Genomic DNA, 26,925 nt, shown 5'->3' on the forward strand with positions numbered 1-26,925 from the left:
TATGAACCATTAGCAGAAAACTGATTTGTAAAAGTGTTTACCTATTCTATAGATACTTATTTTACTCTGGTTTTTTTTTTTTTTTGCATTTTTAAAGGGATACCTGTGTTTAGTACCAATTTTTTGGTACTGATTATCACTTTATCACTGTCCTCCCATTGTTCATCAGTTTGCTCAAGCGAGCCCGCCGGCAAAGCCTGGCAAGCTACCCGTGATGCATTCAATATGCCAAACTGATTATCAATCAGTGAAATTTATTTATTCATTAAAACATTACACTGGGCTGATTTCTGTCATTTGGTGTTGTTTTTATTTCTTTTTTGAATTATATTTGAAAATGTTTAGGGTTTACTCCTGACTTTGCTCAGGACTCCTGGTAGTGGTTAGGGGAACTGTACATGGTGGAAGGGATTGAGCTGGGATGAGCTGTAGGATCCTTAACCCCAGTCAATAATAGCTCTCTGGCCTCATCTGTGTTTTTAATTAGGTGTCTTTATTTTCCAAAGTAAAATTAGTAGATCTAGAAGTGTGAGAATTTTTTTTTCTCTCTCTGGTTATTGAAATGGCAGTTTAACTCTTTGGCCTGAATTTTACTGATCTTTGGTCTTTCTTTGTATATTTTAAGACAATACAAATTTTTCTTAGTTGGTTTAGTCTGCATTGTTATGCATGTATTGTATGTCATCCAGTGTAAATGCTGAAGGGACAAATGGATTCTTGCTGTGTCAACATGGTAGTTCAGAAAATATGTATATATAATTGATGCAACATTTTCCTTTTTCTTTTTTTGGGGGGAGGAAATCACACCCGGTAATGCTCAGGGGTTACTTCTGACTCTGCACTCAGGAATCACTCCTGACAGTGCTCAGGGGAACATATGGGTTGCTGGAAATCAAACCTGGGTTGTCCGTGTGCAAGGCAAATGTCCTATCTGCTTTGCTACTGCTCCAGTCCCACGATGCAGCATTTTCATTTCTTGTCATAGCACTTGAGAAACACAACTTTTCATAACTGGAAAAAAAATGAAAGGATCCAGGGTGGCTGAGCTAAATAGTAGGAAACCACTCACCCCTTTTTGTAAAAGTGTTAGCTAGTTAGAGATAGGAGATAAGTATAGTTCACTGTTGGAGTTCCTCTAGCAAAGCACCAAAACCAACTGCATGGACTGAACTGTCAGGACACTCCCAGGACCTGGATAGAGGGTGACAAAGTGAAACCAGGGGGACTGACATTTCCCGGAGATTAGTATAGATTAATGATTGGCAGTTACTGGTGGCCAGGTTTGAAACGTGAGATGTTGACACCTATGGAATCTAGACAGATAGCTTTGTTTCTCCTTATAGACCATAGAAACCCTGTACCAATCTTTGCCATGTAACTTTTTTTTTTTGTCTTTGCTTTTTGGGTCACACCCAGCGATGCACAGGAGTAGCTCCTGGCAGTGCTCAAGGGACCATATGGGAAGCTGGGAATCGAACCCAGGTTGACTGCATGCAAGGCAAATTCACTACCCGCTCTGCTATTGCTCCCGCCCCAATTTGCCATGTAACTTGTAATCGAATGTTTTATCTCCCTCTTACCCCTACCCTTGTCCCGCACGTTTTGCATTCCTTTTGCCCCTATATAATCTCTGTTCACCCTGAGAAAAATTGTCTACAGTGCCATCAGCTGTAGTCCCATCTATCGACCATCAGACTGCATCAGAATCAACTCTGTGTATCCAGGTCACCGGATACTGCAAAACAGTATGAGTTCAACATGTAAAAAGGCATGTTAGCTGAGATTGGGGCCTCTTCTTAAAGTAGAAAAGGTTAAGTATAGTTGAAAGAATGAAAGACTAAAGGCTGGCGATATATAGAGAAAGCTGACATTAATTGATGAGTAATATTGTAAGACTTGAAACTTCAATAAATGTAACATCTTCATGCTATTATAAAATAACATTTTGGGTAAGGATAAATCAGACATAGTAGTCCTGAAATGGAACAGTTTTATTAATGTAGCTGAGAATGGTAGTAACTATAGTGGTACCACTTTATGAGAACAAAGATTTAGAAGAATAGTAACTTGGTTGCTGTTCCGGGTGAAGGAGAAGTAGATTGGTAAAGTACGGTGTTAAAAAACATAGTATGCTTTCAGGATTTGTGAAATCTGATAAAAGTTGGGGGTACAACTTTGATAGAATTTTAATGGAGTGTTTTTTAAATAAGTTACACTAGAGTAAAGAAGAATCCCTGGCTTTTAATACCATTTTTTTAGTTAGTTTTATGACTACTATTAAACCTTTTTTGTCATACTGTAATTACTGGACTTCATGTTTTTTGGTTTGTACATAGTAAAATTTTGTTTTGAGGCTATACCTGGTGGTGGTCAAGGTCTACTCATGGGTCTGCACTCAGGGATCACTCTTGGTAGTGCTCAGGGGACTATATGGGGTACAAGGGATCAAACCCTGGTCAGCTACATGCAAGGCAAGCACCCTATCCCCTGTACTATCTCTTCTGCACATAGTAACGTTTTAGGTAAACATTGATTAAAAATATTTTTATTTAAAAAATACTAATTTACACTTTATTGCTGTCACCAATTTTAATTGAAATTGAAACATATCAGTCTTTTATAAGAGAAACCTCAGTTTCTCATTGGAATAGATTGTTTTCCCCAAGATAAATACTAGCAGTTATTTACTGAAAGCTAAGATGATCATGTTTTATTAGACACTTTCATACCTGAGTCAAAAACTAAATGATGGTTCTTACTGTATTTTTTCAGGTTTGATTTAATTTCGAATGAGATTTTTCTTGCGGCGAGATGTTAATAAGACAAAATCTAGGTAAGTAGAAAACTACTTTTTTAAATGTCACATTATAGTAGGAAAAATAGAGAGGGAGACAAGTTCGAGTATATCTTCAAGTACAGAATTAGTGAAGTTGTTGTCTTCTTGATGCCAGGTATATTGATTGAGCCCAGAGCTTGATATACAAAAGGCATTTTCCACCACTGAGTCATAGGATCAACAATATTTATTTATTTATTTTGCCTTTTGGGTCACACCCAGCGATGCACAGGTGTTACTCCTGGCTCTGCACTCAGGAATTACTTCTGGCGGTGCTGTGGGACCATAGGGAATGTTGGGAATCGAACCTGGGTAGGCCGTGTGCAAGGCAAATGCCTTACCCGCTGTGTTATTGCTTCATCCCCCAGGGTCAACAATTTAAAAAAAATATTATTTACTGAATTATTTACATGAGAACAGTTACAAAGTTTTCGTGATTGAGTATCAAACACCCATCCCTTCACTAGTGCATATTTTCCACCACCAAAACCCCCAGTATACCCCCCATCCCACCTCTACCCCTACCTGTATGGCAGATAATGTCCACATTACACTCTCTCTCTACTTAGAACACATTCAATATTTCGACCCCAGTCCCACCATTGTTATTTGGAATTTTCCCCCAACACTCAGACCTGCCGAAAAGACAACATTTGACAAATTGTTTTCTGTTGCTGGTTATGAATAGCATACGATGTCGACCTTGTGATCTTGAAATCCTAAAATTTTAATAATTAGGTCTGGAGAGATTTCTGTAAGAGCCGCTCTTTTCTGAGATTCATTTGTGTGTCTCTGGCATCATGGCCTTTAAGGACCTTAAGAAGTAGCTGGTCACCTTTTGTGGGCAGCATCTCAGGGTCCTGTTGGGGCGGGGGAGGAGAAGGACTGTTCATCCCCTATCCCGTGAAGCCTGGTGTTTACTGCTGGCCCCTACTTGGATTTTCCAATGAATTCTGGAAGATGGTGGCTGCTAGAGTCCCCAGGAGGAGGGACAGCAACTGCTGCCATCTAGGGTGGCCCCAGGCTGCGAAGGTGGTCTAATGCAAAGTCCGGAGGCATTTCTGCCAAGAGCCGCTCGGGTCTGAGATTCATTTGTGTGTCTTTGGGGGGATCAACAGCTTTTTAAATAAACTTTTGATATACGAAGATTTGGATTTTTTTATATACTTTGTTCAGTTGACTCAGGAATAAAAATTCATCTGTAAAATTGTGGATATTCAATTTTACTTTGATGTTGAGCTAAAATTTAGCACCTTCTAGTGACTTAAACTTAAAATGAAATCAGTAGGAAGCTTGGGAAATTGCTTCAGTATTCTCTGAGGATGCTTGTGTGTTGATGACTATTGTTAATTTTACCTTTTCTATGAAGAACTTTCACAAATTGTTTACATTTTCCAGATTTTGACTTGTTTTTGAATGTAATGTTTAGAGTTGTAAATTATAGTTTTAATATTTTTCTTATATGTTTCTACTCAGTGAATTGTCTATTCTGGCTCACTTTATAGTTTAAGTCTTTGGACTCTCAGAAAATTGAATTGTGGTCATTTACTTTCAGTCTAAAGTGTGAAAGAAAGCTTTCTATTTGAAATTGTTGAAATGTTAAAAAAGACATGTTTATTGAAAAGAGAAGATGGTAGTAGCACATAAATGGTTAAAAATGTATGCTTCGATTAAAATTGCTGTAGATGTACACTTTTCTATTGGACTGGATGTTTCAGATTAAAAAAATTTACTAATCTTAATTTTTTTAAAGCCAAGCATTATAAATAATGTGTAATTAAATCATAAAATTCTAAATAAGTAGTTTAGGATTAATTTGAAGGAGTTTTACTTTTATCACAATAATGTAATATAGTGGTAATTTGGAGAGAACTTCTTGTCCTCTGTATCTTTGTTTCTTGTGCTTAATTAGTTTTTACAAGTACTTCCTATGAGAAAATGGGTCCTACCCTGTAGAAAGATTTTGTTTCACTTTTTTTTTTTTTGAGGGGGGAGTTAATAGAATGGTATTTTTCTATGAAAAGTACCATATATATATGGTCTTTTCCTATATTTTATAGTATTTATTGTAACACATTCATCTTCCCATACATCTTCCTGATGGGGAGAAGCTAGAGTTTTATACTTAAGATCTTAATTTTGTTTACAGGTTGAATAATATCCATTAGAACCTTTATTCTGATTTAAATGGTTAAATATTGCTTAGTGAAACGCACTGGGTTAATATATTCTGATTTTGTTGCACAATATTTTTCTTTCATTATTAAGGTATACTTTTTATTATTTTTAATTTAAAAAAACTTTTAAATTTTTAATATTTTAAAATTATTTTTATTATTATTTTATTTTGAGACTTGTTACTGTGTTTGGCATATTAAACACAGTAACAACAAGTCTTAAAATGGAGACGTTACTGGGTCTGCTCCAGCAAATTGATGAATAATGGGAGGACAGTGATAGTGATTATTTTATTATTATTTGCATATGCTAAAATATATAAAATATATAGCCTAAAATTCAGACCTAGAATGAGTGTGTGTATATTTCCATATGTGAAACCATCATTCAGATCAAGATTTAGAATATTTTCTTTGTCCTAGAAGTTCCTTTTGCTCTTTTTCAATCTAATACCCTTTACCTTTGAGGTAAGCAGCCTTCTTAATTGTATAAGCATAGTTCAATTTTTTCTGTTCTTGAACTTTAAAGTACATAGTTGTATAATATGTACGCTTTAGAAATTTTAATTCATTGTTTTGAGTTTCCTCAGTATTGTATTATTAGTCCATATCTTATTAAACTGTTGGTTTTACCATTGGCTTATAATAAGAAAATTTGGGGAATACAGCTTCATATGTCTTAAAATGTATTTGACTCATTTGTACCCACCACCAAAATTCCATTGCAATCACACCATTAAGATGACCCTAGCTACTAATTTCTCAGTTTCCACCATGTTTTTTAGAGACAAAGAGTTATTTTCATTGTTTTTCAGTTCATTTGCTTTGATGGTTTTTATTCAGCATGCAAATGAACTAAATCATCCATAGCCTTTTACTATGTAATTTACCTTAGCATATGCACCTCAGTTCAATCCATGTTACAGAGGGCACAGTTTCATCTTTTCAAATAGTGACACAGTTATCTATTGAGTGTCTTTACCCCACCTTCTTTATTTATGGTCATCTGTTCACATACATTTAGGTCGAATCCGCACTGGCTCTTGTAAATAATGCTACTATTTGAAATCCTATGTTTCTATGAATGTAGGGTTTCAAGATACTACCTACCCTCAACTTAGTGTGAACCTCAGATCAGTTACATAACCTTATGTTTAAAAAGTGAGGAACCAGATTTTAAAATCTTTGATTTGTTTTGAGGGGAGTGGGTGTCTCTAAGTGGTGCTGAGGAGGCCTGAGGGCTGAGGATTATGGTCTTGCTTAGGGAACAGTGGTATAAGAATTGAACTGGGTCAGCCACGTGTAAGACATGTGCCTTAACCTCTGTATTCTGCTACCCCTGCAAGTATACTTTTGAATTAATATTCTCCTATCCTTTTGATAAATGCCATGGAGTGGTATTGCTGGATTCCATAGTGTTTTCTTTTTAAGGAATTTCCATTCCATTTTCCATAGAGTTTGCGCCAATTTATATTCTATCAATAATCTACATGAATTCCTTTCCTCCACGTCCCCACCAACTAGTGTTCCGGTCTTCCAGCCTCACAGGTGTGAAGTAATATCTCATTGTGGTTTTGATTTTCGTTTCCCTAATGACTGGTGATGTTAAGTAATTCTCTGTGCCAGCAGTCTTTATGTCTCTTTTGAAAATGTGTTTATTCAGATCTCTTGCCTAATTTTGTATTGGGTGGTTTACATGGCAAGTTACCGAGGGTATCTCGCCTGTACGGCAAAGCCTGGTAAGCTACCCGTGACGTATTTGATATGCCCAAAACAGTAACAAGTCTCACAATTTATTGTGAGACGTTATGGTGCCCACTTGAGCAAATCGATGAACAATGGGAGGACAGTGCTACAGTGCTACTTTTTTATTGTGTTTTAAAAAATTATTTTATTTTTTTTGCTTTTTGGGTCACACCTGGCGATGCACAGGAGTTACTTCTGGCGGTGCTCAGGGGACCGTATGGGATGATGGAAATAGAACTCGGGTTGGCCGCATGCAAGGCAAAAGCCCTACCCGCTGTGCTATCTTTCCAGCCCCTAAAAAGTTATTTTAGATATCAACCCTATCTCGGATGTATAATATCTAACATCTTGTATTATTAGTTGCCTTTGTTTTTGTGGTAGTTCATTTTGTTGTACAAAACTTTACTAAACCTTACCCACTGTGCTATCTCTCCAGCCCCTTAAAAGTTATTTTAGATATCAACCCCATCTCAGATGTATAATACCTAACATCTTGTATTATCAGTTGCCTTTGTTTTTGTGATAGTTATTTTGTTGTACAAAGCTTTACTTTATTTTAAGTCTCCCAAGCAGTGCTCAGGGGGTCTGGGATTTAGGACCTCTCCCAGTGATATTTGACTAATACTAGTTACTAGTATTGACTAATACTAGTTACACCATTCAATATTAGGACTGTCATGCTAGACAAGTCCCTAACTGCTCTACTACTTCTGTAGCCTGTCTTGGTGTGATTTTTACTGCTCCCTACAGAATTTGGTAGCTTGTCTCATTTTTATTGCTCTGCAGATCATTTTTGATTTCCTCTTTGATGTCTTCATTAATATTGTTCAGAGGTGTGTTTAATGTTCACAGTCAAATTTTTTTTTCCCAGTTTTCTCTACTATGGTTGAATGTTAAAACTTTATGCCATACTGGTCAGAAAATGTATATGATGTTTGATTTGCATGTATGAAGCCCTGGGTTCATTCCCTTGCATCTCTACTTGAGGCTGGGGAGGTACTGAGTTCACTGATGGGGAAATTGTGATTATTCAGAGTTGCACTAGGCTGCTCAGTTCACAGAGAACGGGGGTGGAGCTGGAGTGGTTAAAGAGGAGGTTTGAACTTTAGATAATAATAGTGAGCCTTCTGTTTATGCCTTCGGTTTGTCTCCTAGTTCTGTGTTGAAAACATAGCAGCATGGTTTTGGAATGCTTCTGTTTATATTTCTGATTCTTTGTTATCCATCACTGCTTTGTCCAGGTACTTTCTGTTTGTCTAAAAAAGAACTTTGAACATTCTTTTAGTGCAGGTCTGATGGTGATAAACAACATTAGCTCTAGTTTATCTGGGAAAATCTTTGTTTCTCCATACCATTTGAATAATTTTGCAGGATGAGAACTCTCAGCTATAAGATTTTATGTGTTTGGATTGTAAATTTGTTATACTACTCCTAGTCTGGAGTGTTTCTGTGGAGATATGGGATGTTAGTCTGATCAGGATGTCTTTGTATATTTTTCTCATTTTCGATACTTCATCAGAATGTATCCTGGGGGATGTGTTATTGGATGTTGCATTTGGGGTATTTATTAGTTTCCTGAACTGTGGGTAGGGTGTTTGCATTCCATGCAGCTGACCCGGGTTCAATTCCTCTGTCCCTCTCAGAGAGCCCAGTAAGGTGCCGCGGGTATCCAGCCCACACAGCAAAGCCTGGGAAGCTACCGATGGTGTATTCGTTATGCCAGAAACAGTAACAAGAAGTCTCACAATGGTGACGTTACTGGTGCCTACTTAAAATTGATAAAAAAAAAAACGGGAGGACAGTGCTACAGAGCAGGGTTTATTTATTTATTTTTTTTGGTTTGAGAAGTTTTTCATTGTTACTTCTTTGAGTAGAGTCTCTGTTCCCTTCTTTTTTTTTTTTTTTTTTTTTTTTTATTTATTGAATCACTGTGGGAAAGGTTACAAAGCTTTCAGGTTTATGTCTCAGTCATGCAAATATCAAACACATTTCCCTTTACCAATACTTATTTTTTCCCATGAAGAACCCCAATAAAACCCCACCCCCCACCCCTCCCCGTCCCTGTGAGGCAGATGAATTCTAGTTAACACTCTATCCGCTTTGATTAGATTGTTTCAATAAAAGATTCACCACTATTATTTAGAGTTTACCCCCCCCCCCAAATCAGACATGCTGAAAAAGCATTGTGAAGTGATTTGCTTTCTCCAGCTGGGTTCAAGAATTAAATGTTGGTTTTGGATTTCTGCTATTTTACTTATTGACCCTGGAAGTATTTCTACTGAAAGTCAGATAGTTAAGAAATTGGTTTCTGTGTTCTGGAGTCGTGGCCGTGCTGGAGAGCCGCTCGTGGGGGGCAACTGGTGGCCTCGGTAGGGCGTGAAGGGCGGAGCGAAACGCCCCCCTTCCCATGAGGTTTTAGTCGCCCCCACACTCCCGGCTCATACCTGCTGTCCACAAGGCTCCCATGTGGCCGCCATCTTTCTTTCCAGAGGGAGGAGGGCGGAAGGGAGCAACACCCTTTCCCCTCTGGGCAGAAATGATTGCCTGGATTAACGCATAGTCCTTTCACTTTTCTGCTCCAAGCTGCTGGGTTCTGCATTAAGCCCTTGTGCTTCTGGGGCTGTGGCCGTGCTGGAGAGCCGCTCGTGGGGGGCAACTGGTGACCTCGGTAGGGCGTGAAGGACGGACCGGAACGCCCCCCTTCCCATGAAGTTTTAGTCGCCCCCACACCCCCGGCTCATACCTGCTGTCCACAAGGCTCCCATGTGGCCGCCATCTTTCTTTCCAGAGGGAGGAGGGCAGAAGGGAGCAACACCCTTTCCCCTCTGGGCAGAAATGATTGCCTGGATTAACGCATAGTCCTTTCACTTTTCTGCTCCAAGCTGCTGGGTTCTGCATTAAGCCCTTGTGCTTCTGGGGCTGTGGCCGTGCTGGAGAGCCGCTCGTGGGGGGCAACTGGTGACCTCGGTAGGGCGTGAAGGACGGACCGGAACGCCCCCCTTCCCATGAGGTTTTAGTCGCCCCCACACCCCCGGCTCATACCTGCTGTCCACAAGGCTCCCATGTGGCCGCCATCTTTCTTTCCAGAGAGGAGAGGGCGAATGGGGCAACACCCTTTCCCCTCCGGCAGACTTGATGGCCTGGGTCAATGCATAGTCCGTTCACTTTTCTGCTCCAAGCTGCTGGGTTCTGCATTAAGTCCTTGTGCTTCTGGGGCCGTGGCCGTGCTGGAGAGCCGCTCGTGGGGGGTGACTGGTGACCTCGGTAGGGCGTGAAGGACGGACCGGAACGCCCCCCTTCCCATGAGGTTTTAGTCGCCCCCACACCCCCGGCTCATACCTGCTGTCCACAAGGCTCCCATGTGGCCGCCATCTTTCTTTCCAGAGGGAGGAGGGCGGAAGGGAGCAACACCCTTTCCCCTCTGGGCAGAAATGATTGCCTGGATTAACGCATAGTCCTTTCACTTTTCTGCTCCAAGCTGCTGGGTTCTGCATTAAGTCCTTGTGTTTCTGGGGCTGTGGCCGTGCTCCAAACTTAACTCTGACTTTCAGGGAGAAAGATTGGGTGGTTTACTTCTCATTGATCACTTTGTATATAGAGAGATGTCGCGCGGCCGCGCGGTTTTGAGAAAAAGTCCTCGTTCCCGCATACTCGAGCTGTGTTTGTAGAGGCTTCTGGTCACCGGGGTTCCATCTGGGGGAGGCGAGATGCGGCGCCTACTCCATCTGGAACTTGCGGGTGAACTTGGCTCTTTTTGGAACCTGTTTTTTCTTTTTTTTTTCCTCCGGGATCCCGCACTCTCCATGTGTTCTTTCTCTTATGCTTAAGGCTTCAAAGATGGCGCTGGGGGGCGGGCTGTGGGCATGACTTCCGGAATCAGAGGTTACCTGGGAGGTGTAGTTCGGCAGATTTGAGAAAAAGTCCTCGTTCCCGCATACTCGAGCTGTGTTTGTAGAGGCTTCTGGTCACCGGGGTTCCATCTGGGGGAGGCGAGATGCGGCGCCTACTCCATCTGGAACTTGCGGGTGAACTTGGCTCTTTTTGGAACCTGTTTTTTCTTTTTTTTTTCCCTCCGGGATCCCGCACTCTCCATGTGTTCTTTCTCTTATCCTCTGTTCCCTTCTAACCACCTGAGATGCCCAATCTATATTTGTTTGCCTGCTTTTGAGCCGCATCTGTCAGTGCTCCAGGCTTACTCCTGGCTCTACACTTAATCACTCCTCATCATCCTGGGGGACCAAATGGGATACTGGGGATCAAACCCAGGTCAGCCATGTGCAAGGCAAGTGCCCTACCTGCTCTGGCCCTGATAGCCATCATTCGTATGTTTTCTCTTCAAATGGAGTTTGTTCTCAAAATGTTCACTTTTACTAAGAATTACTACTCTTTTCCATTTCAATCATTTTACTCTTTCTTTTCTCTCTGAAAGTAAACCTAGTTTTTATGCTTTCAGTGAAAGTGTATATTTCATTATTTGTATTTTTATTTTTACCCAGCAAATCTATTTGGATATAGTGGATACAGCTACTTTAATCTACTACTTTAATCTACTGTGTGTTTTCAGAAGGGTCTGGCGGCGCTCTAGCTCTATTTCTCCCACCACCCGAGTTCAGTAGTCTCGAGCTTTTTCCCCCACCCCAGGGAGGTTGATGGTAATGGGTAGGCGAAAAAACGAACGAGGGCCAGGCTGGTTGGTATCAATTGTAGTTTATTCCCATCTTCACTCTCGCTTCTGATTCTGCCCTCTGGAGCCCAAGCTCCCAAGCCCGAGCCTGTGCCTCAGTCTGAGCCTCAGTCTCTGCTCTCTCGAGCCCAAGCCCCCTTTGAGCTTACAGTCTTAGATTATATAGCAATCACATAGGGTGGTGACACAAAGGTGGGTTGAACATTAACAAAGAGGTAAGAGCACTCCTCGAGGAGATTAACTCAAGGATTAAATCTCATCTAAAGAGATTTATTCCAGATTACTAGGAGATCTGCTCAAGCGTGGGATCCCAACAAGGGTTTATTCTTTCCTCAGCTAGTAATTCACTTAAATAGTTGTAGTAAGTCTACTTTCTACATTTCTAGCAATGTCATTCTGTATGAGCACAGTAAGAGATAAACTTACAGTTTGGTTCTTCCTGAGGACATCTCACTATATATTCTGCTATATATATTCATTTATTACAGTCCTCAGGCCAGATTACTCTTCCTAGCCCAGCAGGGTTCTAGTCTCGTCGTTACTTACTTTTGGATCATGACAGCATTTGTCCATGATCATGCCCTCAACTTACTTACAGTTGAGTATCATGACGCTTTGGCCTGGCCCATTTCGATGCCAGGTTAGCTCACAGTTCGCCCTGGGTCCATTCAGTCCCTCATCGGGTCCCTGCTTTGGGGGTGCTAGGAACTAAGGACAACTGAGTCAAGAAAGCAGATGCCCAGGAGTTAACTGTCTTCTGTGTCCATACAGAAAGGGCATTGCTTTAAGGTAAACTATGCAAAAGACATAACTTAGATACAAGTTCAGTGTCCTTAGAAGGATCTGATCTTACAAGCTAACAGAATCTGATTAGGGAGAAAAGGTGATTAACTGGCTGGGGAGGAGAGCACAGAGAAGAGTTTACAGATAAACAGAGGAATGAGAGTGATTCTAGAGCACTGCGATGGGTGTAACCTGATAAACCTGAGCTCCTTGTGGCAGTGTTATTCTACAATCTACTACCTCTCTGGTCCCACTTGAAGGTTTTCTGTTTTTTTTTTTTTTTACAGCTTCAGTCCTTTCTTTTGGTCAGGAATGCCTTCTATTACTGTATTCTGTATTTCATTCAAATTTCATTCTGTGTTAATGTGCATTTGATATATTTCATTGACTGGGTTTTTTTTTGGGGGGGTCACATTTGGCAGTGCTTAGGGCTTGGGCTTACTACTAGCTCTACTTATGGATCATTTCCTGGCGGTGCCCTGAGGACCATTTGGGGTGCCAGGAATTGAACCTTGGGTCAGTTGCATGCAGGGCAAGCATCCTATCTACTGTAGTATCTCTCCAGCTCCTCGTTGATTTTCTTCAGAATATTTAATTTCATTGTTTGGCTCCCCATTTTTTATTGCTAGGACTTACTTGGGCTTTCCTTTTTCATCCATTCTCCCACAGGATTTAACCTTTCAGGGTGTCTTTGTTTTCCAGTAGGGGTGCTATGGCTCTAATTTTGATTATGATTTTCAGATCCAAAGGGAGAAAGGACTCCATATGTTGGATATTTCCTTTAGTTACTGCTCTGTGTAGGGAGAACCAGCCTGGTTTTCAAGCCCTCTTCTCCACTTGAATCCAACATTTGTTATCCCAGATTTCTCTCTAGTTAGTCACTTAAATCTACAATTGTTGACTTTTTTTTCCTGGAGATTAGACTTCCAGATTTTCAAGGAGGGAAGGGGACACTCTGCAGGGGTAAGGATTCAATGTCTAATCTACACTGCTCTGGACTACACCAGCCATTTGATGTCCCTTTATTCTAAAGGAGCTCTCTAGCCTTGAAAAATCTATATATAAAGTCTTTGCATTGTCCTCTCTGAAAGTGTCAGGACAAGGGCTTCGTTTTCCTTGTCCTGTCTGCTAAAACTGTTGGAACTTTTTTCTGCCTGCATCATAATGCTCAATCTCAGATGGCTGTAAGACAGCTGCTTTCCTCTAAGAAAGAGCTTTCTGGAGCCCAGGAGACTTTGGTGTCCTCTGAAGTAAAAAGTCCTGACCTTTTTTTCTGCTTTGGTTGTGATCCATTCACTCAGAATTTTCTCTGCTCTAGCTGGAGTCAATTTTCTGCTTTCCCTGCAGGTTTTATCTCTTCAGGCAGACCTCCCTGAATCAGCAAGGATATGGAGAGGAGATTGTCTATCAGGTTGTGACTACCTAAATTGCTGGACTTCAGAATAGTAGCAACTGTTTTAAGGTAGCCATGTTGGTCTTTTTCTGTTTAGTGAAGGAACCCTGGAGTCCTGGAGACTGGCTTTGCCCTCAAAGTTCTGTCCTTCCCCAGGCTTTGTCTATAATTCATGCTGTATGACTTCCTGTTCTGCTCTGTCCTCCTCACTCACCAACACCATGGCCTTTTGGCCACATACCTTAAAATAGCAAGTACTTGGATTGATCAGATGTATTCTGATGGTGAGCTGATGAAAGTTGCATGACTTTTTGGTTGGTTTCTGGTTGTATTTTAAGATTTTTTTTTCTCCCTTTATTGCAGTCTTTTCTGCCATGTTTGATGGGCATCTGTTCTCATCTATATAACTCTTAATATTTTATGTATTCTTTACACACACACACACACACACACACACCCAGTAGTATCCCAAATCTGACTGCATTTGCCAACTTTCTACAGTGCTTGCCTTCCTCTAATTGTGCCCTTCATTGCTGCTCCCCACCCTGCTCCATCACTTCATAGTGAAATGTAAGCTCTAAGTCATGGTATAGAATGTGGCACCATTACTTTTCCAGAAATGCTCAAAATAATATGAATAAACTTAAGTTTGATGCTCTATATTAACCATTTTAGCCTTATAAATATATGTATTATATTTTAGCCTTATAAATATGTATAAATACGCTTCTCTTACCTTTCTTCAGTTGTCTGTATCCTTCTGTATCCTATTTCACTTTCCAAAATATTGTATCTCAAGCATCCAAGCATCATCTTGTCCTTTGAGACAGACCTGACCACTCTGTATTGTCTTTTTTTTTTATGTAGGAGTACTGCTATTTATTCAGCCACTGATTAGCTGATTGAATTGGGTATAAACTCCACCTTACTCTTTTTATAATTATATTTATTTATTTTTCTTATATTTATTTATTGAATCACTGTGGGAAAAGTTACTAAGCTTTCAGGTTTAAGTCTTGGTCATCCAATGATCAAACACCTCTCCCTTCACCAGTACTCATTTTTTACCACCAAGAAACCCAATATACCCGCCTCCCATCCCTCCCAGTGCCTGTGAGGCAGATGATTTCCACTTAACTCTTCTCTACATTGATTACATTCATTATTTCGACAAAAGATGCACCATTATTGTTTAGAATTTCCCCCTCCCCCAACAATCAGAATTGCTGAAAAGGCATTGTGAAATACTTTGTTTTCTATACTGGTCATGAGAATCATATAATCTCGCGTGGCAACAATAGCGGCCTCGCAATTTTGGATTTCTGCAAAGAGCCAGATAATTATGAGATTGGTTTCTGTGTGTCTGGTGTTATGGCTGTGCTGGAGAGCCGCTCGTGGGGGGCAACTCGTGACCTCAGCAGGGTGTGAAGGATGAGCCGGTACCGCCCCCCTTCCCATGAGACTGCAGTTACCCCGTCACTGCCTGCTCATTCCTGGCTTTCCAGTAAGCTCTGAGCGGCGGCCACCTTGCTACCAGGGGAGAAAAAGTTGGAAGGGAGCAATACCCTTTCCATTCTGGGAAGACACGGCGCCATAGTATAATGCATGGTTCATTCACTTTTCTGCCACAAGCTGCCGGGCTCTGGATTAAGTACTTTTGCCTCTGGAGCCATGGCCGTGCCGGAGAGCCGCTTGTGGGGGGCAACTCGAGACCTTGGTAGGGCGTGAAGGACGAGCCGGTACCGCTCCCCCCTTCCCATGAGACTGCAGTTGCCCCATCACTGCCGGCTCATACCTGGCTTTTCAATAAGCTCTGAGGCGGCGGCCACCTTGTATGCGTTCCAGATTCATTTCTGCCAAAAGCCACTGGGTTTTGAGATTTGTTTCTGAGTCTCTGAGATCATGGCCATTAATCAGCTTGATCAGGAGCCAGAGAGGCCGTTTGTAGGCGGTGACTTGGGTCTCGCTGGGATGGGGAGGAAAGGGCCGGTTCCACCCCCATCTGGTGAGGCCCCACGTGTCTCGTTACTGCAGGCCCAAACCTGACTGTCCAGGGGCCTCTGGAGGATGGTGGTCACAGGGCCGCCAAGGGGAACAGGCCAAGGCACAAAACCTATTCCCACCTGGAGTGGCCCAGCGCCAGTAACCTATTGCAGGAACAGGATGCGTTTGTGCCAAAAGCCTTTGGGTTCCGAGATTCATTTCTGAGTCTCTGGGATCATGGCTGTTAAGTAGTTTGATCAGGAGCCAGAGAGGCCATGCCTCCAATGATTTAGCTGAGCCGGAGGTGGTTTGTGGGTGTGTCTCCCACATATCTAACTTTTGGATGTTTACTTTCTTGGTAAACTTTGCCCCAACTTTTTGGGGTCTGGCCAAAGGTTCAGCAGCAATTTTGGGGTATCTGAAAGTCTGATGGTGCCATCAGGCTGCTGATGCACTCGCCTCACAGGTACAGATTGACCTGCTGGCGGTACCATACCCCCTTATTTATTTTTAACTAGCCATAGGGGTGCCATCCCAAGGCAGCATTATAGATGTTTTTGGCAAAGCAATAAAATACCCCAGGTATTTTTTTCAGACGTTTTAACAGTAGTGTTCTTAGTTCCAACCTTAAGGACGACTGTCACTATTGATTTTGACTAAGTAAGTAAGTAAAGTAAGTAAAGGCCCTCCCGTTGATCATCGATTTGCTCGAGCGGGCCCAGTAACATCTCCATTGGAGACTTTGTTGTTACTGTGTCTGGCATATCGAATACTCTCAGTAGCTTGCCGGGCTCTCCGAGAGGGGCGGAGGAATCGAACTCGGGTCGGCCATGTTGGCCGCTTGACTATGTTTTTAAATTAAGTTATTAATCTATGTTAAGAATATCTGAGTGTTAGCTATAAACTTTAGTTTTCCTAAAAGATGTATTATCACTAATACAAATGGAAGATTAAGAAGATTGATTACATCTTCAAGAAATGGAAAAAAATTTTCCTCAGCTTCCTGAGGGTAAAATCTGGAAGTGGAATAAGAAATTGTCATAGTCTGGATGATTTTTATAGCTTTTCGGAAGATTGCTGTTTGCTGAAAAAATGGTTAGTTTTTTTTTTTTTAAACATATATAGCGCACACACACACACACACACACTTAAAACTTTTAAAATGTTTTAATACATTTTGTGCTGGTTTTCATCTGTGTTTGAAATTTGTATGGTTTACTGTTACAGTTTCATGGGGGATTTTTATGCCTGAAGTTTGATTGCTTGTAGCAAGTCTAAAACAAGGAAAGGTTTTTTAACACAGGGACCAATTTGTTGCTTTTCTTTAGCTTCTGCTATAAAGGTTGAATTCAGAGTTGGACATTGACCCCATCTCATGCTGTTTGTTCTATCTCCTACAAGGATTTTCTTAGACACAGAATCTTTTTTTTCTGCTTATTTTTTTCTTGTGTTGGGGTCACACCCAAGCTGTGCTCAGGGCTTCTGGCTCTGCACTCAGAAATTTGAGTGCAGATTCTGGGACAAAATGGGATGCCAGTGGTTAAACCTGGGTTGGCCATGTGTAAAGGCAAATGTACTATTCATTCTGGCCCCCTTTTTATTATATGACTCATGCCCACACTTGTGTGGGGTAGGATGGGGAGCCAAGGCCCTCCTGGTTGATGGCTTAGTTGGGCAGGAGTGGACGAGCACAAGGACATACTCAGTGGCAGTCAGGGATTGGGGGGATATAGTGAATGGTCTCAAGTGGTAGAACACGTGTCTGGCATCACACGTACCAGACCTGTGCTCTTCCATTTGAACTATTCCATAATCCTAGATGCAGAATGTGTTTTAGGTGGGAGGCAAAGAGTTGGGCCATGTCTAACAGTTCTTAGGGACTATTCCTGCTTGGCTCAGGGGAGCATATGTAGAGCCGAGGATTTTTGAAACAAAGTTGTGGCCACTGCAGCTATATACCTCCTGTATTACATTTCTTATTGAATTATTCTTATTGAATGATACTTATTTGTTTATATTTTCATTCTGGTTATGAGTGTTTATATTTTTTATTAACACCTTTATTGTAATTTCACTGGGAAAAATAGCACTATAGCACTGTCCTCCCATTGTTCATCGATTTGCTCGAGCAGGCACCAGAATTGTCTCCATTGTGAGACTTGTTACTGTTTTTGGCATATTGAATATGCCACGGGGAGCTTGCCAGGCTCTGCTGTGCGGGCGGGATAGATACTTTTGGTAGCTTTCCGGGCTCTCCCAAGAAGGATGGAGGAATTGAACCCGGGTTGGCCCCGTGCAAGGCAAACACCCTACCTGCTGTGCTATCGCTCTGGCCCATTGTGAAAAATATAATTAAAATTTTTTTTTCAGTTAGTGAAACTACTATTGTTTTATTTTTATTTTTTTTTACTTACTGATAAACTATTTATTTATGCCATTCTGTTGTAGTTCCTTTGCTGTAGCAGCTCAATTTCTTCACTTCCAGCATGGCCCTATGTACCAATGGCCAGTTTGTTCAATCCCTATATTGTCACTCCAAGAGATTGAGGTTCCACTGATCTGGTCTTCACAAGGCCATGGTTTCCCAGCCTTGGGCCCCAAGGTTCCAGCTACCAGCAAGACACAGGGAAGGAGGCCAGGGCCCAGGGACCATGGTCACTTCAGCCCCATTTCCCAGGGTCACATGGACCGAGGTGCATCTTCATGTTAGGTACCCTGGAAATAAAACACAATTACTCCCTTTTCATCAATGCTGTGCCAAACCCAAACCTATGCCAGGTTTAGAAGCACGAAGCCAAGAAACCACCGATGCAAGACAGTGGATTTCTGTTGCACTGTCCTTGAACACCCATCAGGATGTGCTGCTGTGTGTAGATACCATGCAGTGCCCTACTATTGTGTTTTAGGTGTTGTTGTTTTAGTATTTATTATTACATAACCAGAGTTTTTACCTCCTTTTTTTCTTTTTACATTTTGTCACACTGTTCTCCGTTGTTCATCGATTTGCTCTAGCAGGCCCAGTAACCTCTCCATTTTAAGACTTGTTGTTACTGTGTTTGGCATATTTTACATTTTATTCAGGATAAATTTTTTTTTTTTTTTTGCTTTTTTGGGTCACACCCGGCAATGCACAGGGGTTACTCCTGGCTCATGCACTCAGGAATTACCCCTGGCAGTGCCCGGGGGACCATATGGGGCGCTGGGAATCAAACCTGGGTCGGCCGCGTGCAAGGCAAATGCCCTACCCACTGTGCTATCACTCCAGCCCCAGGATAAATATTTTTATATGATTTTTTTTTTTTACCATTCATTACAAACTGTGAATGTAAATTGAAAGTTAAGTGAGTACTACTAGGATTAAGTCAGTTAAATCTGAATTAATACCATATTGCTCATTTCAAGCATTACAAGTGTGTTTGTACATGCATGTGCGTTTATTACCAAAAATGCAAATCACAGCTAGATGGAAGTAATAGAAAAATAAGGGGAATGGGTGTGGAATAGCTGCATGTGATATCTGCATCCATTACACAAATCTTCACAGTTTACCAGACTAGCTCTCAATTTGGAGCTCTTGGAAATAAAGATTATCATCATAGGAGTTTTTATAGAATCCTGTTTTTCATATCTCTAGAATATATGCCAGAAGGGTGTCCTGCTGGAATGTTTCTTGGTTGCATGGTTGCATTGGTTGCATTATTTGACAAAATAATCAAACCAGGGGATCATCAAAAACTTGCAGATCAGAGGTTAATAATTTGATGGTCTACTTTATCACTTTTTCCTTTTGATTTGAATTTTGTAATGTAGTCCGAATAATTGTGTGTATATGTGTGTGTGTGTGTGTGTGTGTGTGTGTGTATTGCCTTGCTCACTGCCAACCTGGGTTTGGTCTCTGGCATCACATAAGGTCTCCTGAACACAGCCAGGAGTAACCACTGAATATCATCGGGTGTTACTCAAAAAGAAAAAGAAACAGACTACAAACAACCCACCCCACACCCCATTCCTCCCCAAATGGTCAAATGATTTTCCAGCAGTTTGGTAAGTGGTTTGGTTTCTCCACGTCTTTGCTTCTTTATCCCTTCTGAAATGTGTGAAGTGATATTTAATTTTAGTATTAAGTCTTGACATATTTTGTGTTAGATGACATATTTGTTTCTATGTTTTCTGCTCTATACTGAACTATTTGGATGTTTTTGTTTGATTGGCTTGGGCCCACAGTTGATGGTGCTTAGGACTTACTTTTGGCTCTATACACTCGGGGTTCATGGGGATTGAACCTTGGCAGGCCACATACAAGGCACACACCATGGTCTGCTGTATACATTATCTCTCTGGGCCCTATTTGGGTATTTTGTTGTAATATGTTTGAGTTAAAATTTTCTCTCTGGTAAATATACATTTAGAAAAGGGTTGTGAGAAAGTAAAACTTAAATTTTAAAAATACAGAAAAGGGTGAACAGAAAGGTTTCAGATGTACTTTTGGTGATCATGGAATTAAATTGTAAGGAAGTAAAACTTTAGTTCTAAATTTTACAATCTAAAAACTAGATCAGGATCAGAGTACAGTACAGTGGGTAGGCATTTGCCTTGCATGTAGCCAGTCTGGGTTTGATTCCTGGCATCCCATAAGGTCCCCTGAGCTCACCAGGAGTGATTCCTGAGTGCAGTCAGGAGTAAGCCCTGAGAATTGCCAGCTGTGGCACAGAAACAAAAACAACAATTTTTTTTTTTTAAGTTTTATTCTAGCTAGGAGCGATAGCACAGCGGTAGGGCGTTTGCCTTACAAGCGGCCAACATGGCCCACCCGAGTTCGAGTCCTCCGCCCCTCTCGCAGAGCCCGGCAAGCTACCGAGAGTATTTGATATGCCAAACACAGTAACAACAAAGTCTCCAATGGAGATGTTACTGGGCCCGCTCGAGCAAATCAACGTTCAACGGGAGGGCCTTTACTTTTTACCTTTACCTTATTCTAGCTATATTTTGGCTTTGCCAGAAGGGTTAAGTTTTAAATACTTTGTCCCAGTTAATGGCTTATTTTTTTTTTCATTTTATTATCAAAAACTTGCAGATCAGAGGTTAAATTTGATGGTCTGCTTTATCATTTTTTCCTTTTTGATTTGAATTTTGTAATGTGTTCTACTTTTTTTTTTAAGTTTTTGTTTTTTGGGGTCACACCCAGCTACGCTCAGGGTTACTCCTGGCTTTGCACTCAGGAATTACTCCTGGCGGTGTTTGGGGGACCATATGCGATGCCGGGGATTGAACCCAGGTCTGCCGTGTGCAAAGCAAACTCCCTACCCACTGTACTATTGCTCCGGCCCCCTCAAACTTGTTAAATAAGTTTCAAGACTTAAGATTTCACCCTCCTACATTGTTTTAGAACCATTTTATTGTAAGACTCCTTTATTGAACAATTTTTGGATCCTTGTCAAAAATCAGTTGGGTATCTGTGTGAATCTTTTTCTGGATTCTTTATTTCTCTGTTTGTATGTCTAATATTATGTGTGCTGTGTTGGCTACTGTATTTATATATTGTGCTGTAATTACGGTAGATTGTTTTAGATATCTGAAGACCTAGTTTAAAATAAGCTTGCTTTTGTTTTTACCACAGTCTTTCCTGGGAATTGATAGGATTTATGTTAAATCCTATACTTGCGTTTGGAAAGAAATCTTATCAGATTGTTCAATCTGTTTATCTCTTCATTATATATTTGATCTATTTATAATTTCCGCATAAGATACCTTATAGCAAAATATTTTGTTTCTTTTGGGATGTTTAAAAGTGTGACTAATCTGAATTCTGTATTGTCATTACTAGTAAAAATTATGCAATTGATTTTTCTTTGAGGACAAATTCACCTACAAATTAAAATGTAAATTTTTATGCCCTTAGTAGATTCACAATGTTGGATAATCATCATCTTCTGTGTTTTCCTCTTCCCCCAACCCCCAAGGTTGTTTCTGTTGTAGTTGTTGTTTTTGGACCACACTCAGTGATGCTCTGGGGTTACTCCTGACTCTGCACTGTGGTGCTCAGGGGGACCATATGGGATGCTGGGGATTGAACTCAGGGTCAGTTGTGTGTGAGGTATGATCCACACTATACCTACTCACTGTGCTATCCAAAGTATTTTATCATTCCCAAGGTGGAGAGTTTGTACTCCAAGAAGTCAATCATTTCTTTGTCTTTCCAGCCGTTGGCAGCCAATCTACTTTTATCTTTATGAATTTGCACATTTTGATTATTATATACAAATGTGATCATAATAGCATGTAGACTTTAACATCTAGCTTTTTTCATGTTCTATCATGTTTTTGAGGATCATTTTATAATGTGTATATTTCATTTCATTTCTTATGAATGTTTGACTAAAATATAGTACTTTATGATTGTTCTAGTTCTTTAATCAATCTTCTGTGCTTGGACCTTTGGGTTATTTGCACCATTAGGCTAGTGTGAGTAAGGATGCGCCATATATCTTTGGACATTCTTTGTTCTTTGTACCTTTGTTTGAAAACCAGTTTTTAAAACCTGTTTTTAGTTCTTTGGGATATCCCAGAGTAAAATTATGGTCACATAATAAATCTTTAACTTTTTGAGAAACTTACGAACTTATAACAGCAACTTCCCCATTTTATATTTCCACCAGGAATGTGCAGTAATTTCTATTATGTTTGTTCATAGTACTTTTCTTTAAAAAATTATAGCCGTCCTGAGTAATATGAGATAGTATTTTATGGCTTTGATTTGCATTTTGTTAATCTGTGTTAGTGATTATCTTTTCTTTTTTTTCTTACGTTTTGAAGAATTGTTTATTCAAGTACTTTGTTTATTTAAAAATAGGATTGTTTATCTTCTTAGTAGAGTACTTATATTCTGGAGCCTAGAGTGTTAGATAAATGACTTGTGAGTACTTTTATTCTGTAATTTGCCTTTTCATTTTATTAATACTTTCCTGTGCATAAAAGTTAAAATTTTGAAGATGTCAAGTTTGTTATTTTTTCCTTTTGCTGCTTTTGTTATCAGATCTAAAAAAGAAACCATTGTCAATTCAAGGTCATGATGTATATTGTATCAATATTTTTTTAAAACACTTTTTATGTTTTTTAAAATTTTGTTTCTGACACTTAGGGCCTGATCTAGCTGGATTAATTTTTCTGAGGCGAGACAGAAATAAACCTGAATTGTATGTCTTGTTATCTATTGAAGTAAGATTTGTTGAAATAAGAATTCTGTTCCCATTTATTGGTTTCAGCATTCATATTGAAATACAATTTACCATTGATCAATGGATTTATTTCATACTCATGTTTTAGTACGATTGTGTATTATACCATCACAACATTTTAATTTCTAGAGCTTTGTTATAAATTTTGATTTGGATTGTGTGAATCCTCTAACTTGGTGGGGTGTTTGTTTGTTTTTTGGGTCACACCTGACAATGCTCAAGTATTAGTCCTGGTTCTGCACTCAGGAATTACCCCAGCAGTGCTCTAGGGACTATGTGGGATGTCAGGGATTGAATCCAGATTGACTGTATGTAAGGCAAATGTCCTACCCACTGTACTATCACTCCGTCTCCCCTCCAGCTTGTTTGTAATATTGCATTGGATGTTTGGATCCCTTTACAGTTTTATGTGAACTTTAGGATCTTTCACTCACATAAGTATTTGACTTTTTTTGTGTCACACCCTGCGATGCTCAGGGGTTACTCCTGCTTCATGCACTCAGAAATGCTCCTGGCGGTGCTCAGGGGACCATATGGGGTGCTGGGAATCGAACCTGTGTTGGCCATGTTGGCTGCATGCAAGGCAAACGCCCTACCTGCTGTGCTATCGCTCCAGCCCCCATTATTTGACTTTTTTTTTTATTTTGGCCTCACAATTTACAATGCTGTTGATGTAATTGTTACATAATTCAGAAATACAGTGCTGCTACATCACACTCACCACCAAAAGTATGGGCATCCCTCCACCACTGTTCCTACAGGATCAGCAATTCTGCTTGTGCAGAAAACTTGAAATATTGACAGGATATTCACAGTTCATTGTTGATAATTTAGTAAAGTGTTGCCATTTTAATACATGACAAGATACTTTAGACTCTATTAGATGGGTTTTGCAACTGAATGCGGGCTCCTGAAAAATTTGGCAACAGTAAAAGGTTTCTGAAAGTTCAGCAACTAAAAATTCAAAATCTAATGTGTGATAAACTCAACGTGTTTCTGACAGTGCTTGTATATATTAAATTTTGGGGGCAAAAAGGGATCATGACTGAAAAAAATTTTAAGAAGCCCAGTTTTAGACCATGAGTACCGGACTGTTTGTTTTTAAAAAGCTGAGTTGCTTTTTAAATTTTATTTTATATTTTTTATTGAAACTGATTTTTCTGTTTTATATTTCCAAGCTTGTTATTGTTATATAATAGTTTTATTATTTAGAATTTAAAAGTTATAGTAACAATTTTTTTCTGTGTGATAACATGTAACATGTCAGCTGCAAAGAAGATAATTTTTCTTTCCTCTCTGTATCTGCTTTATTTTTTTCTTGTTTATTCTGACTGGGCTGGAGCTACAGAACAGCTGGTAGGGCGTTTGCCTTGCACGCTGCTGACCCAGGTTCGATTCCTCCATCCTTCTCGGAGAGCCTGGCAAGCTACCGATAGTATCCCGCCCCCACGGCAGAACTTGGCAAGCCCCCCATGGCGTATTCAATATGCTAAAAACAATAACAAGTCTCACAGTGGAGACATTACTGGTGTCCGCTTGAGCAAATCCATGAACAATGGGAGGACAGTGCTACAGTGCTTATTCTGACTACAGCTGCTGATAATAATGTTGCCTTGTTCTTGATCTTAGAAGACTTTCAGTTTTCAGAAGATGCCCTTTATCAGGTTAAGGAACTTTGCTATATATTATTTTTTTTTGGTCACTCTTTGGGTCACACTCAGCAGTGCTGGTGGAGAGAGATTACTCCCTGCCATGCTCAGGGAACCATGTATTCTGGGACCCCAACATGGAAAGCATGTACTCTTGCTCTTTGAGTTGTCTCCTTGGTCCTCTGTTAATATTTTTTCTTTATCAAAATTATGTTGTTGTGTTTCCTGGGGGTTTTATCTTTTTCACAATGACTTCATTTACTTCACAGGGGCTTTGGGGGGGATGCAGCGGGGAATAAATCTGTTGATTGTTGGATAGTATGGAATATCTTAAGGTTTTAGCCCATCCCAACACTGGATATCTTTGACTCATTTTTGTTTTCATTATTTCTTCAGCAGTGTTTAGGCATTTTTAGTATATATCTTTTATCTCCTATTTATTTCCAAGTGTTTTTGATGTTATTATTGCTTTGATTATTCTAGGTTATTCATTGTTAGTATATAGAACCACAACTGATTTGTATCCTACAACATTGCTGAGTTTATTAGTTCTTAGTTTTGTTTTTGTTGTATCTTTTCAGGTCTTCTATATATGGTCTTGTTTTCTGTGAGCAAAGATTTTTTTTTTCTGCCTTAACCTTCTAGCTGGGACTTGAACTTTCATGTTCAGTATACTTTAAAACATCGGTTCTGCCAATAGGAGTTTATTAGTTGGTGAGGGCTGTTTTAAGTAAATACTGTGGACTGGCTTGGCTTAAGTAACAGACATTTATTTTCTCACAGTTCGGAAGGCTGGGTATCCACAGTCAGCAAGTCAGCAGTTTGGTTTCTTCAGAGGCCTCTCTCCTTGGTTTGCAGATCGACGCTTTCTATCCATGTCATTACAAGGTCTTTTCTCTGCGTGCATGCATATTTAGTGTCTCTTCTAACCTGAGAGATGATGTCCTAATATCTCCTTAGAGAATATCAGTTAGTTTGAATTAGGGTACATCGTATGCCTCAATTTGGTTACCTCTTTAAAATCCCTATTTCCATATATTGCCACACTCTTAGCTACTGGGGTTTAGGACTTTAGGAATTTTGATAAGGGAGGGAAGACACAATTTAGCTTATCAGTTCAACGTGTTATAAATAAATGTAATATGTTAAATTATTTTGTATTCTGGTTGCTGCTTATTAAACAAATTGCCAAAATGATGCTTTGATGCTTTGGTAACATTTAACCATACTCTAAAAATGTGATAGCACAGTGTCATGTTCTATGTGTAACTTCTAGTTTGTTGAAATAACTAGATATGTATGTATGTCATTTGAAAGGTAAGTTAAAGTACTTTTTGAAAATATAAAATCTAGGTGGAATTATATTTTATATTATTTTATATTACTTCTGGTATGCATTTATTTTTAAAATCATTTTGAAGGGCTTGGAAGATAGCTCAATGTGTGATCCCTGGCACCACATGGTCGCTTTTGGGTACTACTTGGGGAAAGTGTTTATGGAAAATCAATGCCAAAAAGAAGAGATAAGGGTTGTACAGTTAATTGCCTGAGAGAAGTAGGGCCAAGATGGAGAAGAATGATTTTTGTGATTAAAGAAGGTCCAGACTACAACAAAACACAAATGTGACGACAGAATCCAATGTGTAGCTCCAGAGAAAGTCCAAGGCTTGGAGAATTTCTGCAAGGAACTTGAGAACAGATAGGAGTTCCAACAGCGCAGTCCAAGGAAATCGGGTGGCGGGAGCACAGGTACAGATGGTGGCTGAAAACTTGACCCACAGTCTTAAGAATCCTTAACCCCACAAAACCTGTGTGTGACACAGGATGTGGGTCTGGAAGAGTCTCAGGCCAACATTTGAAGCTAGTTCACATCTACAGCCTCTGGAAAAAGACAAAGTCTACCTTTTCCCTCATGCTATATTTGAGTGAGAGGAATTAACACAGCGTTAGGGAAGAGACAGTGTTTCAAAGAATATGGAATATTGGTTCTGTTAATGCTCAGTTGCCCAAACATTGAATTCTGGAAATGGAGCCAGGATGAGGCAATGGAATATATGTATGTGGGGCAAGGTTGGAGTGTGTGTGGGGACAAATGACAGGCAGTGCAGTTCTGTCTTGAAAAGCCTCAGCAGAGCTCAGAGGTAGCACTAATTGGAGGCTGCACATAATTAGACTTCACGGATAGCCCTCACAGCATAAAAGACAATAAAGAAGTGGAAAAATCCACCCACGTATCCACAAGCCATCTAACTCCTTAGATACAGACTTCAACGTTAGAATAGTAAGAGTGTTTAACAAATTAAGGGAAGCAGTTAAAGAGACCTCTAACAAAGAGAAAGTATGAAAATAAGAGAAAACTACAAGAAGTCACTGAGCAAGGTAGGTGAAATAAAGACTGGATGGTTTCAGTAATATTGTTCTTTCAGAAGCTGAGGAGCA

At 40.1% G+C, this 26,925-nt stretch overlaps 1 protein-coding gene and 1 non-coding gene across 13 annotated transcripts in view; one reads left to right on the forward strand and one right to left on the reverse strand.

Annotated features, from left to right (window-relative positions):
• ZNF644 (zinc finger protein 644) overlaps positions 1–26,925 on the forward strand; it is a 103,928-nt gene that overhangs the window by 23,980 nt on the left and 53,023 nt on the right. For 7 of the 12 annotated variants that reach the window (XM_056122638.1, XM_056122643.1, XM_056122639.1 and 4 more), the window contains one exon: positions 2,773–2,833. In XM_056122638.1, the coding sequence (XP_055978613.1) occupies positions 2,790–2,833 (44 nt within the window). In that variant the 5' untranslated portion in view covers positions 2,773–2,789. Of the gene's footprint in view, positions 1–2,772; positions 2,834–25,269; positions 25,375–26,925 lie in introns of all 12 variants that reach the window. The other 5 variants (XM_056122633.1, XM_056122635.1, XM_056122634.1 and 2 more) reach the window with 1 other exon arrangement.
• On the reverse strand, positions 18,353–18,491 carry LOC130032231 (small nucleolar RNA SNORA8). Its single transcript, XR_008793781.1, has one exon. It is a non-coding gene; the product is annotated as a small nucleolar RNA SNORA8 (small nucleolar RNA).

The sequence above is a fragment of the Sorex fumeus genome, unplaced genomic scaffold (assembly GCF_029834395.1).
Source record: "Sorex fumeus unplaced genomic scaffold, SorFum_2.1 ptg000047l, whole genome shotgun sequence".
In the NCBI taxonomy this organism is placed as follows: domain Eukaryota; kingdom Metazoa; phylum Chordata; class Mammalia; order Eulipotyphla; family Soricidae; genus Sorex; species Sorex fumeus.